At 38.3% G+C, this 15,399-nt stretch overlaps 1 protein-coding gene across 4 annotated transcripts in view; it reads left to right on the top strand.

Annotated features, from left to right (window-relative positions):
• The window catches only part of LOC135102929 (polyamine-transporting ATPase 13A3-like), a 72,834-nt gene that overhangs the window by 3,568 nt on the left and 53,867 nt on the right, over window positions 1-15,399 (top strand). Inside the window, exon 1 of one of the 4 annotated variants that reach the window (XM_064008611.1) lies at window positions 3,924-4,365. The exons of 1 other annotated variant lie outside the window; for it this stretch is intronic. In XM_064008611.1, the coding sequence (XP_063864681.1) occupies window positions 4,143-4,365 (223 nt within the window). In that variant the 5' untranslated portion in view covers window positions 3,924-4,142. Of the gene's footprint in view, window positions 1-3,923; window positions 4,366-15,399 lie in introns of those variants that run through there. 2 more of the 4 variants (XM_064008607.1, XM_064008609.1) reach the window with 2 other exon arrangements.

Here is a 15,399-nt window from a genome sequence, read left to right as displayed (position 1 = left end):
TAATTTTGGTTTTAACATCTAATAGGTAGGCCATTTCATATTCATTAATCAGTTAACACATAATTTCCACCACCACCACCACCACCACCACCACCACCACCATCATCATCATCATCATCATCATCATCATCATCATCATCATCATCATCATCATCATCATCATCATCTTCTTCTTCTTCTTCTTCTTCTTCTTCTTCTTCTTCTTCTTCTTCTTCTTCTTCTTCTTCTTCTTCTTCTTCTTCTTCTTCTTCTTCTTCTTCTTCTTCTTCTTCTTCCCCCCCTCCTCTCTCTCTCTCTCTCTCTCTCTCTCTCTCTCTCTCTCTCTCTCTCTCTCTCTCTCTCTCTCTCTCTCTCTCTCTCTCTCTCTCTCTCTCTCTCTCTCTCTCTCTCTCTCTCTCTCTCTCTCTCTCTCTCTCTCTCATATTTTCACAGTTGTGTTTAAAACGTAAAAAGAAATATTGCCGTGAATCACTCACGGCAATTATTGATTGATTGATGTGATTACTAGTAAAAAAAAAAAATTAAAAGAATATGGCTCAATCACTTAAGAATTTGATTGTCGTGGTTGCTCGTAAATTCGTTTTCAAATCGGCGTCATCTTGAAGGTAGCCTGAATGTTCCTCTGAACTGAAAGAATAATACTACATAAAGAAAACGCGTATCTAATTATGGACTTTGCTTATAATTCTTGTCAGTCTCTAAAAATCTGTAAGAACTTTGTCTAGTGATTTGAACAGGTTTAGTAGTCGAGAAGTAGGTACCTGTAGCTAGCTCATATACACAAATTATACATTTGTGAATGAGGATGTAAAAAAAATAAAAAAATAAATAAAATGAATAAATAAAATAAATAAAACTTTGTTTCAAGACTGAGGAACATTTTTAGCTCATTGACTTCCCAGAAATGGAGCGATGCATTGTGTGGTCCAGTTTAGCGCTGCACACCGAAGTACATCTTACCCGTATTGACTTAGCTCAAAAAATGCGAAATAAATTACCCTTTTTAACATTGAGGGTACGATCATGTTTGCTAATGACTAGGTATGTACATGTGCAGTATTATTATGTTTACATTTAATTAATTAAAGTGTTAAATGATACAGGAGTGAAATCTCTCGCATTTTTTTCTATGGGAAACGTGAAAAAAATTCACAGTATAAAAAAAAAAAGAAAGAAAGAAGAAGGAAAATAGAACATGTATGGTTTTAACTGGAATTGGCACATTTTATTTTTTGCTGTGTGCGCAGAATATTAATTTTGTGTATAGGTCTTCAGACATAACACCTACACACACACACACACACACACACACACACACACACACACACAAACGATGATTATTTCATGGCCCTTTTCTAACTAATGTTCGATGAACAGATCCTTAAGTTTGACAGCACATCGATGACAATGACTGCAATTAATGCTAACCTGCAAAACATTGATCTTACAAGTTCTTTTACGAGACATTCCCAGCTGAATATATGTACATGATAACAATGAAATCGATTTTGGCAGTTTTCTCATCTCCATTCAAGTAATTTTTCTTATCGTTTCTCTCACTTTCAAGCGCGGCGTTTCCGTGATTCACGACACCAACCGAATGAGTGGGATCTTCACGAACCAGAAAATGGAACTGCTCCCTTTTAAAGATTTTGTATTGTGGGGTATTGAACATAGTCGATTTAATAATTGTATTCAGCTGAGCGTCTCCTGTTTTCTTTTATGATTGTCAGAGGCAAACTAATATAAACCACTGGAATAGTCAAAGAAGTATTAACCCGCATTATAAGTTATAACTGCGGGCACTGTTGACATAGCAGAGTTTCCTCAGTGCCAAATGATCCCCAACGAACGCAGGTAGAATCAGAAATTACCATTTTGATCGTTACTATCCCCGATTTGAAAACCACGATTCTTCAGCTCCATATTTCCTCTATGCTCACCCCTCATCCCAGCTGTTCTTCACCCTACCACCGTGTTTACCACAGCTGTTCCTCACCCTACCACCGTACTTATCCCAGCTGTTCCTCATCCTTCCACCTTGCTCACCCCAGCACACTGCTCATCCCAGGGGTCCTTTACTCTGTCACCTTGCATACTCTGCCCCCTCCATCTTGTAATGTGTACCTGTTGAGAAGAAAATGACAGACGTAAAAGGATTCACTTATAAAGATCTGCTTGTGTTTTCTTCTTTCCTAGAGGTGCTGCACGTGTTTGATCAGCATTCAGTACTCGACTTAGTGACCAGTAGTTTGGAAATGTATGCATTATTAATATGAGAGCTTTCATGGTGCTACAACTAACTGTGACATGCCTTTCATACGGGATGGATATGTTCACTACCACTGAAACAGTAACATAATGGTGCACTATGGAAAGCTTATTTGCTCATTCCTCCAGTTTCTTCTAATCCTTACTTTATATATATATATATATATATATATATATATATATATATATATATATATATATATATATATATATATATATATATATATATATATATATATATATATATATATATAATATTTTTAATTAATTAATATATTACTTTATTTATTTGTTTACTTATTTATTTATCTATTTATTTATTTTAACAACAGAGGCTTACCTTTTCCGATAGTCTTGAAATCCATGGTTTAAAATATTTTGAGTTTTGATGTCTAGGAATGTAACTCAAACACCGTCTGTTGTGATGACTACGTAGATGGTTTGTAACACGCAGCAAGTTGGCGCGTGCTACCTGACATGTGTGACTGACTTAAAGGTGTGGCGATCGTACCGAGTGTTAACTGTTATCTTACTTGCCTACTCCTTACTGTAGCCTCCCTACATATCCATTCCACATCACCAGTGCGATACACATTCCTTAGAATTCAAGTAGCAAAAGTGCTATTCATCAATTGTTGATGCTACTACTACTACTACTACTACTACTACTACTACTACTACTACTACTACTACTACTACTACTGCTACTAATGCTAATACTACTACTACTACTACTACTACTACCACCATATTTACATTCTGCTCTCCCACTTGTTTGTTATTCGTCATAATAAGTAAAGCAGCAGATGCCTCATGATAGACCAGCTCATTTCCTGGTAGCCAATCTTTGCCTCTTAAAGTGTTATTCTCTCTCTCTCTCTCTCTCTCTCTCTCTCTCTCTCTCTCTCTCTCTCTCTCTCTCTCTCTCTCTCTCTCTCTCTCTCTCAAGGATTTTTTTCCTGTTACTATTTAATTTCTGTAGATATATTAGTAGACCTGATCAGACCTCGTATGCATTGTATGGCGCATAACATATAACATTAATACGTATGCATTTCTTTTTTTTTCACAATTTTGATTTTTTCATGAAGAAAAGGCAATAAAAGATATATTCTCCTTTTACGTATTTTTGTCAAGAAGTATTTTATTTATATCAGTGCTACGTGGCGCTTCTGTGCTGCGCAGCGTGGCATCCACGTCAGAGAGTCCTTGACACTAAGTGATGAAGGGGATTGTGTGTCGCGGCGAGATTCTGTTGAAGGACCGGGGTATAGCAAATTGTGTTAGAAAATCGCCCATCAACGAAAAACGAGATATGTAGCCCAAAAGTATCTCACGCACGTTGTCAATCATTCCACAGATTTTTATTTCTCTACGCTAGTATTTTGCGTAATATATGAGCTGGTATTTAATTAAAGGTCCTGCTCAACCACTTGCGTCGCGCTAACATGTAAACAAATCTGTATCCCAGTATTTAACTTACTTGACGAATTTGCTATACCCCGGTTCTTAAACTCCTTCATACACCACAGTCAGGAAATGAACGCCCACACAGCCTATTTCTCCATACGTCTATGTGCCCTTACACACGAGGACACTAGTGTCCGCCACCGGTGTCGGACACTAGTTGCCTCCCATATTATCAAATGGAGTCTTTCACACGAGGCAACAGCTGTGTCCCAAGCAGACAACTTCCGGGCAACAGATATTTCGGTGTCTCGCTCCCGCAACACGTGGCGGACACTGACGGTTGCCGCCACTCACTGCAAAGCATTGTTTTAAATGGAAGCTTTCACACGTAGCCACCAGTGTCCGCCACCGCTGCCCACTGGCCAGCTTCTCATGCTCAGTTTGACACCCACCATCATCCCATGATGGAAGGAGACGGCCTATCAAGGACAATTTCGAAGATGGTGGAGGAGAAGCTGAACACGGAGGACCTCATTTGTGAAATAGAAAAACTACCAGCACTATGGGACCCATCTTGTGAGGGATATGCAAATAAGATAGAAAAGCAGAACTGCTGGAATGCAATAATGGTGATACTCATTCCTGATTTTGAAGAGAAACCCCTCTCAGAAAAGAAAGAAATACGTAAGTCCTTTATGTGTCCATTATGTGCCCTTTATGTGTTTCCCGCCATTCTTCTGACTGAGGTGTGTGATTGGTTCACTAGTTGCCAGGCGGTGTCTTGAGCAAGGACACTAGTGTCCGACACCGGTGGCGTACACTAGTGTCCTCGTGTGTAAGAGCACTATCACTTCGTGACCGCCCTGACATCTGGCACTTTATGGCAACACTATCTACTCCGTAACAGCTTGCTAGATATCCCGCTTCATGACAGTTTTGTATACTTTATGCGGGGTTTAATGTTACTGACAGTTCTCCTACCAGCGCTGTCGTACACATCTTCTGTAAGTCGTTTTTCTCTCGACTCCACTCCGTAGTCTGCTTCACTTGTAATATTGCTTCAAGTTTAGTTTTAAGGAACGTTCGAAATAAGTTTGTTTTATTAATTTGTTTGACAACTGTACATGACTGCTCTTGGTAGCGTGTATTGAATGGAATCTACTTGTATTTTTGCATGTATCAGTCAGTTCATTATAATGTTATCAGTATTGCGGGTATACAGTATGAAAAATGAACGTGATTAGGACCCTGATTGTGTTGAACACTTCAGGAGTCGCGTTTGTGTAAGTAGGTCAGGGTCTCCCAGTGTTTAGAGCATCATGTGGCCTGATTGTAGCGTCGAAAGTTTCAATTATTTGATCAGTTACTCTGTCACTATTGTGGTTCATTCACAACATGTATTCTTCAAATCTCTCTCTAATGGTTGTGTGTGTGTGTGTGTGTGTGTGTGTGTGTGTGTGTGTGTGTGTGTGTGTGTGTGTGTTATTTCATCTCGATCTTGGATGATTATGTGGTGAATTTGTGACCGTCATCCGTACCTTCCTGGTGAGAGCTTATTTAGGTCGATTTTTTTGTTAGGCACTGTTATGTTTTTGTTTCACCCCTCGACGTTCGTCGCACATTGATAAGTATAAATAGAAACATAACTGCCTAGTATTCAGAACTTTCTCACACCACACAGCCCATCTTCTTGCTGAGGGAGGACGTTAACTGCTCGCTCATCACTGAAACATCTGTAGTGTTGTGAGCGCGGCGCGAACCTTGACCCGTCAGTTGACTGCTCGGGATGATACCCCAGAGCTAGTAAGCAGTGTGCGTTTGAGAGATGAGGGGGTTGAAATATACTAGTGCAAGATTTATAACGTTTTAAATATACACTGATATTATTTTTTGTATTTAAAGAGTCTCAGTGAACAGAATCGTGTTTTGTGTTAGTCTCTGTTATCGCTTCGCTTCTTTATCTGGAGATCAGAGGCACAGAATGTGTGAAATGGTATACAGTAGATTATCGTAAGTGATGCACGATGTCTTGGATCAGAATTACTGCAGTTGCTTGTGTAGTGCGAACTTGAGTGATTTCCTTTTGTTGGTACTTGTGTCTAAAATTTGTCGTCAATGATGAACTGAAATTAAAACGCTTCATTGTAATTATAGTCTCTAAAAGAGTTCTTGTTTACCTGTTTTCTCTAGCAAAAATATAAGAGATGTTGGAAAGACATCGCTTGAGACAGCTAGCAGTTTGAGTCAGTGTAAAAGAGAAGGTGCAGCACAAGGCGCCGCCCCGCAGACGCCTTCTCAGGGTGCAAGTCGACACTGCCGCCCTTGTCCCACTGATGGTTATCAAAGAAGAAATTATTTTGTCCCGCGCCGTCTTGCCGCTTCTGTAAATCACCCGCTTGTCCGTGTATTGGGTTGAACCACTTACAGACTATCCCGTGGCGTTTGCAGCCTGCTGCATCATATATTTGATATATTTGATATATTTGGAAAGCGGAAATGTTTCCCTCATGACGATGCTTACTCTTTGATCTCCCTTATGATGAAAATACTTGTTGGCGCCTAGATTCTTAAATATCCTGCCATGTCTGTTCTATATTTCTGCATTCTGCATATATCTGGTTAGCTTACAAAGGCTTGCATTCCTAACTATTTTCTGAACGTGATGACATGTGAATCGACTGGTTCTTCTGGAAAATGTTGTTTTTAAGAACGCAAGGTCATAACTTAAGCTGCAAAAAGCCATTAGGCCAACATGTGGCGATACCTGTGTAAAACACACCTATATTCATCTATCATCCCTATCCAAAAAATCTACCTTATCTTTTTTTAAGCTTTTCATAGAGTCGGGACTAACAACACGATTACCGTGATGACATTCACCCGTGGAGGCTTTAGTAAAGGTGCTGTTGCTGCTTTCATTATTTGTACTCTTTTTCCTTGAATTTACACTGCCGCTTTGGGACCTACCGCTTCTCAGTAGCAATGAAGTTCTTGCGATCTTTATTCATTGTCTTAATCTCGGTTTGTGTCTGGATCGCGGTCCTTGTAATGATTTGTATGCATATTATTGTCTCGTCCATCCACTGTTTAAAAAAAAAAAATGTGTTTTCGGTATTTTCAAATACATGGCAGCTTGAAAGCACCGCGATATGTGCTTATGGTTATGTAAGTGGCCTGATTTAGTCCCGGGGAAGACTTATCCTTTCAATGTGTTAAATCACTGATAACTGCGCTTTTTAATCAACTACGTATTTTTTCACTTTATTGCTCACAGTACTATCGAAAAGTAAATAATACAAGAAATATATACGTAAATACATGTGCTTCATAGGCATATATTTATGAAAGCTGCAAAGAATAACTTGTTGAAAAGGTAACTTAAATGATGCGACGGCCGTTTTCTGTCATTATCAAAATGCTGCTGTCGTGCAAGAGAGTGAGAGGGATTCCATCGTGTGTGTGTGTGTGTGTGTGTGTGTGTGTGTGTGTGTGTGTGTGTGTGTGTGTGTGTGTGTGTGTGTGTGTGTGATATCTTGAAAATATATAGCGAACCATTAAGTAATTTTTTTTTTTTTTTTGTGAAAGAAAAATGTGTTGAGCACCGTAAATAAATAAATATATATATATATATATATATATATATATATATATATATATATATATATATATATATATATATATATATATATATATATATATATAATTCTGAGAGAAAATCGAAGTTTGTCATACTTACATAGATATTAAAACATCTCATAACGGCTGCATTCCTCTGGAGTGAAGCTCTGTACTGTATATGAAAATAGTGGACGAGATAAGTAATATGTTTACTTAGCTCATACTTTCTATTAGATTGCGACTATTCATAGGAAATATCTAACCTGTTACTACCTCGACAATCGTGTAATCTTACAAGTAGGGGAGACCGGGTCTAGTTGACACACTTTTTACATTCTCAGTGATAGAAGAAAAAAAAAGAAGATTGTTTGTTCTCATTGAAAAAATACAAACATTCATCTTACTTTTCGTGAAAAAAAAAAATGGTTTTCTTTGCAAATTAAAGTTTTGCATCACTCAGAGAGAAAAAAAAAAAAACTGTGCCAACATGCCCCATATGAGGAGTAAGTTGGCACACACTATGGGGTAAATTGGCACATTACATAAATAAGAAATTAGATGTATGTAATTGTAACTTTAGATACAGAATATCTATAAAGCTAAATTTCATGAAGATCCAGTTCAAATAACGGATTTTTTTTTTTTTTCTTACTGAAGAAAGTAAATTCATTTATATGTTAGGACCATCTCTGAAGAAAAAGATAAAAATTTGTTCAGTAAGCTAATTAATATATGTATCAACATACACATCATAAAAATAATATAAATAAGATATAATATGAAAATAGATTGGTAATAAATAGGCCAATGCGATTCATATATAGTTGGTACTGTGCCGATTTGTCCCATTTTCTTCGTGCCAACTTGTCCCATCCATACCACTAATCTAAACAAACGATTTTCGTTTAGATTAAAAACCTATTATGATCTGTTTCGAGTGTAAATAATCATTGAACTCTAAGACAAATTATGGCTAAAAAGAATATCACTGATCTATAACTAGATGCATGTTACAACAAACAATATAAGTGAGTAAGAATCAAAATTAAACTTTTCCTCATTCCAGTCAAATCATGCGACCTTCTAACGTGGCTGCTTTTTGATGAGTGATGCCCCAGGAGGAGTAGCTTTATCAAGCAGTAAATAATGGAATTATTTCAAATGTGCCAACTTACCCCTGTTGCCAACTTGCCCCGGTCTCTCCTACTAATGTTTCTGTATACAAATAAAACACCTACGACAATTTTCTTTTACAATGTATTAGTACTTTAAGTAACATCGACATCACCTGGATATTTTATGTCACACACGTCATGGAGTCAACTCAGACGTGGTTGGGCTTGAATATAGTAATTTGTTGCGTCATCACCACGACTTGACGGGTGTACGTTTTGATATGAAGAATTTCACTCAGAGGCGCTGTTTCTCAAATGATCCTACTGTACAACTGATAAATTGTCTATTATAAAGCCATGTAAACCACAGTAAATGTAATGGTTCGAATTCCATCTGTTGAATCCAGGACGAGCTGAGTTTGCGAATGATAAATTTTTTCGCTGAATTTCTTGTAAAAATTGTCGCAAAAATGACGATGAAAGTGACTTTCTATGTATACAAATATTAAAGAAGTGATGTAAGGGGAGATAATTCCTTAGATTTATTTGGATTATCGGGTCACTTATTTTTGTAATCCATTTTAGATGGAAGTAACATAAACAGTGTGTGTGTGTGTGTGTGTGTGTGTGTGTGTGTGTGTGTGTGTGTGTGTGTGGGTGGGTGGGTGTGTGTGTGTGTGTGTGTGTGTGTGTGTGTGTGATGGTGGTAATGGATGTGGTGGTGGTGGTGGTTATGGATGTGGTAATAAGTGTCAACAGAAACCTTTGTGTATTTCAAATATATGGAAGATTTATTTTCCTATGCTAGATTTATTTTCCTTTCCTAGTATACGGTAGACACACTAGCATGAGCAAAAAAAAAAAAAAGTCCTTGAAATACTGAGAGGTGAAATGTATGTCTAAGGTTTGTGTCAAGTATTAATATTACTTTTTCACTCCAGAAAATATATAAAAAGATATTTTATTATTTTATTTTTTTATATTCTACTTAGGTGATATGACATTGGACACATGTCTGTGATGATTTGTGGAATATGTTGAGATATTATGCTATAATCATGTTTAAATAGTTGAAATATATGGGAGATTTGTTTTCTTATGTAAGTATAGATTATAGTACATATGCATAGAAGTATGTATTATGTAAGGATAGAATATATGAAATATATAGCACTAAAGATAAATGCTAAACCCATTATGTTTTTTTTTTCATTAGTGTTTATTATTATTATTATTATTATTATTATTATTATTATTATTATTATTACTATTATTATTATTATTATTATTATTATCATTATTACTATTGTTGTTTTTGTAAAGATTCGAGGAGAGAGAGAGAGAGAGAGAGAGAGAGAGAGAGAGAGAGAGAGAGAGAGAGAGAGAGAGAGAGAGAGAGAATAAGGTTAAGAAAGAAAACGCTTAAAATAGTAGTGGATAAGGAAGGAGCGGTCACTCCTCACGCAGAATTGCTCGTGGTATTGCAAGTTTGCTGTGTCAGGTGCAGTTGGGTTGGTCTTTAACAACAAGAACAGGTGCAGGTGGTGTCGCCGTACTGACACAGCGTGGTGTCAAACCACAACAAACTCCGCCGCCTTTGAAGCCGGGCGGTAGATAGTCTCTTGTTTCTCACGGCGCCAACTCCGCATCTCCTCCAATGTCCTCAGGGTGTTCAGTGATTTCAGCGACTTGGTGATGAACAGTGAACAGCCCAACTTAATGGACGTTGAACTGAGGCGTGACACGGCCGCTGATGTGTAACCGGGCTGGTCCTGCGAAGTGTCCCTGAGTGGTCGTAACATAACGTGATTCACTGCTGCCTCAAACTACAGGAGCGCCTGGGACCAGGAACATTCCGCTTGTCCCCGAGGAGCAATACTAATCAAGGTCGAAAGAATATATCTTGATTTTGCCATTCATTTCCACGCCAACTGGGGCACTCCGATCAACCGGAACCCTACGATACTACGAAAAGCTCTGCTCAGCACTTCAGCAACTTCACAGTGCTGTCGGATCCCGCAGCGCCCTACTGCGCCCCTGCCTGTCCTCACCCGTGGCTTTTCCCCAGGGGTTCTCTACATCATATTAACATCAGCGGATATTCGCATCAGGTACACCAGGACTATTCCTGAAAACAACGCGGCTATGGGTGATGTACTATGACTTTGGCTTGGTATTACGTACATGACAGGGCGCGCCACAGGGTTGCCCTTGGGGACCAAAAATAAGCCAGGGATCCCAGGAGAACAAGAACTTGTTTTCCCGTCTCCACGCAAAGCAGAGGCCTTCACTTATCCGGGGTATGTAAATATTGTATATGCAATGCCTCCGGGACGTCTCCCGCAATGACAAGTGTAAGTAAGGGTAATGTCCAACCTGAACCTCCAGATAAATGTCAAGCAACCGATCGCATAGAACCGTAAGCGGGTTGCGGGATTTGCTGCAGAAGCCTCAAACACCCCATGACGAGCTGCGTCCCTGTCGCTGGCCGTAACAGTTATCATCATCATCATTATCATCATCATCATCACCATCAGTTATCATAATTGTTGTTTTTAATACAACTTTTGGAGGAGCGAGCGCGCGCGCACGTACGCACGCACGTGTGTGTGTGTGTGTGTGTGTGTGTGTGTGTGTGTGTCTATATATATATATATATATATATATATGTATATATATATATATATATATAATATATATATATATATATATATATATATATATATATATATATATATATATATATACACACACACATACACACACACACACACACACACACACACACACACACACACACACACACACACACACACACACACACACACAGATTCAGATTAGATTCATGTTTTTTTATTGGCCACAATTTGAATTGTATTACACAGTGTGGAGTTCATGTCTGTACCAACACATCAAAAGGTATTGTAACAAGGTCAATTATTTTTGGTTCATAACTTTTCTTCCATTACTAGTTAATAAAAGTGAGCACAAATCAAGTTTCAAAAACACATAAACGATGCAAAATATATTATACGTGGAGTTAAAAAGAAAACTGTAAAAGAGCAGTGATAAAACAAAAATACAAAATAGTATTCAGAAGTAAATAAGAAAACTGTAACAAAAAACAATATATGAAAATATGAAAATACAAAGGAGAAAATTGTGAAAGTCATAACCATCAATCGTTTAATCAACATTAAATAATATCTATGTAAAAGAACACAACCATTAAAAGCTGAAATATTGTTGATTCTTCGCCATTAAACCACCTACGAACATGCTATGATAAAAACAGAGATATAGAACTATTATAAAAGCTCCAATAAATACCACGTTCTCTGCCTCAGTAAAAAAAGAAAACGCGACAGTATTATATAGATTATCAGGTAGATGAAGTGTGTCATGATTTTTCATTAGCACACACACACACACACACACACACACACACACACACACACACACACACACACACACACACACACACACACACACACACACACACACACACACACACACTTAATGCTAGTAATTTGACATCACATTGTGCTGCATTACTTCTGTAATCGATGACGTCTTAGACACAGAGGTTCACTGGTTGCTTGTTGGTGGTGAAACACTGAAGGAATCCGTAGTAATATCTCTCTCTCTCTCTCTCTCTCTCTCTCTCTCTCTCTCTCTCTCTCTCTCTCTCTCTCTCCTCTCTCTCTCTCTCTCTCTCTCTCTCTCTCTCTCAACTTGTAATAATAATAATAATAATAATAATAATAATAATAATAGTAATAATAATAATTATAAGAAGAAAAAGAAACAGCAGCAGCAACAGTAGTAGTAGTAGTATAGTAGTAGTAGTAGTAGTAGAGGTGGTAGTAGTAGTAGTAATAGTAGTAGTAGTAGTAGTAGTAGTAGTGGTAGTAGTAGAAAGAAAACTTTCTTAATTAAAAGAACTGGCAGCATTATCGTAGTGGACATGGTTTTTAGACACATATCTCTCTCTGTTCAGAAGAATATTGGTTAAAACGTCAAGGAACTGAAGATCAACAAATAAGTATACATCTATACTGTGACGTCACGCGCAGGGTCCTCCCGTAGGCGGATCTGAGTGACCTACTATTATAGTCTCCCGCGACCTTGGCATCGTCTACATATCCACCTTCTCGGCCGCACTGGTACCTTGGTGCACGCATCCTGAGCGAAGACTTGCAAGTCCTGCATTCAGAAGCGGTTTGCTCTTTCACCACGACTGTTCTCAAATGTTACATATATCATCAGCTACGTTCTCAAGAGTGTTTCTTCTGTAAACATTGTAGAAATCTTGTTAATCTGTCACTAGAACAATAAAAGAAAAAAGTGTCACTTCAACTAAAGCCTTGTAAAAGTAGTGGAGATACGACCAAAAGTGTTTCAGAATACTGTCCTTGATGTGAAGCGAACCACAGGGGCATGAGTAAGAGATAGTGAAGGGGTGGGTGGTATGTACTTACTGTCATTGTTGATAACTCCTCCGGCTCCTTCCTCCTCCTGACTTTTCTTCTCACTCATGGCGATCTACGCAGTTCTTATGTGCACAACCAACCCAGGGCCAAAACTAGGGAGCTATGTGTACATGTCATCTTCATTATTGTACATTTTCATCAACTTTCTTAAAAAAATATTACCGTGGATGGCAGTTTCTCTCTCTCTCTCTCTCTCTCTCTCTCTCTCTCTCTCTCTCTCTCTCTCTCTCTCTCTCTCTCTCTCCTCTCGTCTCTCTCTCTCTCTCTGCTCATCTCTCTCTCTCTCTCTCTCTCTCTCTCTCTCTCTCACACACACACACACACACACACACACACACACACACACACACACACACACACACACACACACCACAGCTGTTATTTATGTTATGAAAATGTCATTTATTTATATAAGGAGGAACATGTTGATAAAGCTATTTGTATAAGTTATGCGACCATGACTCGTGATGTAGTGAAGGTAAAGGATGAAAAAAAATATCTCATGCCGTGGGAGACGTGGATCACAAAGAAAAAAATGAAAAATGGTAGATGAAGGCAGGACAGGAAGGAAAGCAGATAGAAATGAAAAAAAAAAAATGTTGGAGAGAGAGAGAGAGAGAGAGAGAGAGAGAGAGAGAGAGAGAGAGAGAGAGAGAGAGAGAGAGAGAGACTCTCAGTGTTTGCTTATGACATTGTCTCGTTTAGAGCAAGGCATCTCTCGAGGAGCAGGCAGATAAGCCTTGGTGATGAGTGACTACTCATCTCAGCTCCTTTGCATACTTCGTCTGGGCCACCGGCTTTCAGGCAAACTGCTTCTGTCTTTCCACTTAATCAGCACACTTGACACGTGTGTTATCACCACTGTCAAGCATGTTTATCTGTCAGCCTGTAATACTGATGGAATAAATCATCCTAAATGAGCTTGACCTTTTTCAAGGTTACACAAGAGTGGTCACAACTGTACCTTTCAAAATAAAAGTGTTACCGCCGGCAGGCGGCGACGGTTATTTCAGGCCCACACGATGACACGAATCATTTATTGAATCCGGCTGGATCCGCTTGAATTCGGTTCAAAACCTGAAGACATACATTAATGATCATAGACAATATTCTCTATGAATAATTTGTGTAATACAGGTATGATTCTGCACGTTACTTATAGGGTAATGTATTCTTACACAGACAGTTTGTTACACTTACGTGTTTGGGTCTTGGGGTAATCATTAAGTAACGCGCACGCTCTTTCTGACAGGTGCTTTAGGTAGGTCTATCTATTTCTGTCTCAGCAGCAACACACGTCGTCCCTGCACGAGTGTCCTCAGCAAAGTGTCCCTATCGTCCTCAGTTACTGCCTGGGTTCTTACCCTGTCCATCGTTATCCATTATCGACGGCGATAAGGCCGGCCTCATCTTAGCCTCATGTCATAACAAGCATCCCTCATCTCCTTACATCAACACTACCTCAACACCGACCGTACAAGGAATTCGCTGACTTAGGCCTCGTCTTGGTCCTCGCCCTGACCTCCAGGTCCCTTCCTTCCTCACTGACAAACTCGCTTGCACAACAACTTCTTTCACCTGGTTGGCGGTAACAAAAAGTATTGATATTTGGAATGATTTACTCTAGAGAAACACTAGTGGTCCGAGCAACAAATATACATGAGTTTGAAATTAAACTGGATAGCCGGAGATTATGGAGATAAAAACAACAAGAGCTTAGTTCATATCCTGTGAACTTCAACTAGGTAAAGACACACACACACACACACACACACACACACACACACACACACACACACACACACACACACACACACACACACACACACACACACACACACACACACACACACTATAAATGGTACGTATATATATTTTTATTGACTACAGTTTGTTATAAAATTACGAAATAATAAAACTTTACTTTTTAAGAAAATTTCATCAGTGAAGATCACAAATTTCTTGAAAGAAAATAGACGCATAGTAAAACATTTGGTGGAGTAAACCAATAAAACATTTACGCATGAAAATGGACGTATACTAAAACAGTTAGTGGAGTGAAGCAATAAAACATATGCAGTTAAACACGAGAAAGGAATGATACTCGGTTAAAACTAAAATTGAGAAGAAGCTTTTCAAAATATAAGTAAATCTCATCAGAAATACGAAAACAATAAAATCATTCTTGCAATAAAACAATAGCAATATTATTGAATAAAACACAAAGGTAACAATATATTCAGGTTGAGAATAAACTCAATAGAGCAAAAGAACAATTCTTGTTGTAAAACAATATCAATCATGAAAAAATATATCTACTTCATAACAGTGTTCATTTGGATACGTTTTATGTCAGATATTAAAAAACAGAGGACGTAAAGAAAAAATACGAAAGCCACATGTGTTGTCCATAAAACCGGTATGTGTGCCCTCCAAGTGTTGTCCATAAAACCGGTATGTGTGCCCTCCAAGACCCATTTATCAAAACACTC

The sequence above is a fragment of the Scylla paramamosain genome, chromosome 8, assembly GCF_035594125.1.
Source record: "Scylla paramamosain isolate STU-SP2022 chromosome 8, ASM3559412v1, whole genome shotgun sequence".
Taxonomy (NCBI): Eukaryota; Metazoa; Arthropoda; class Malacostraca; order Decapoda; family Portunidae; genus Scylla; species Scylla paramamosain.
The sequence above is the reverse complement of the archived record's forward strand: the minus strand, read 5'-3'. Positions and strand labels throughout refer to the sequence as shown.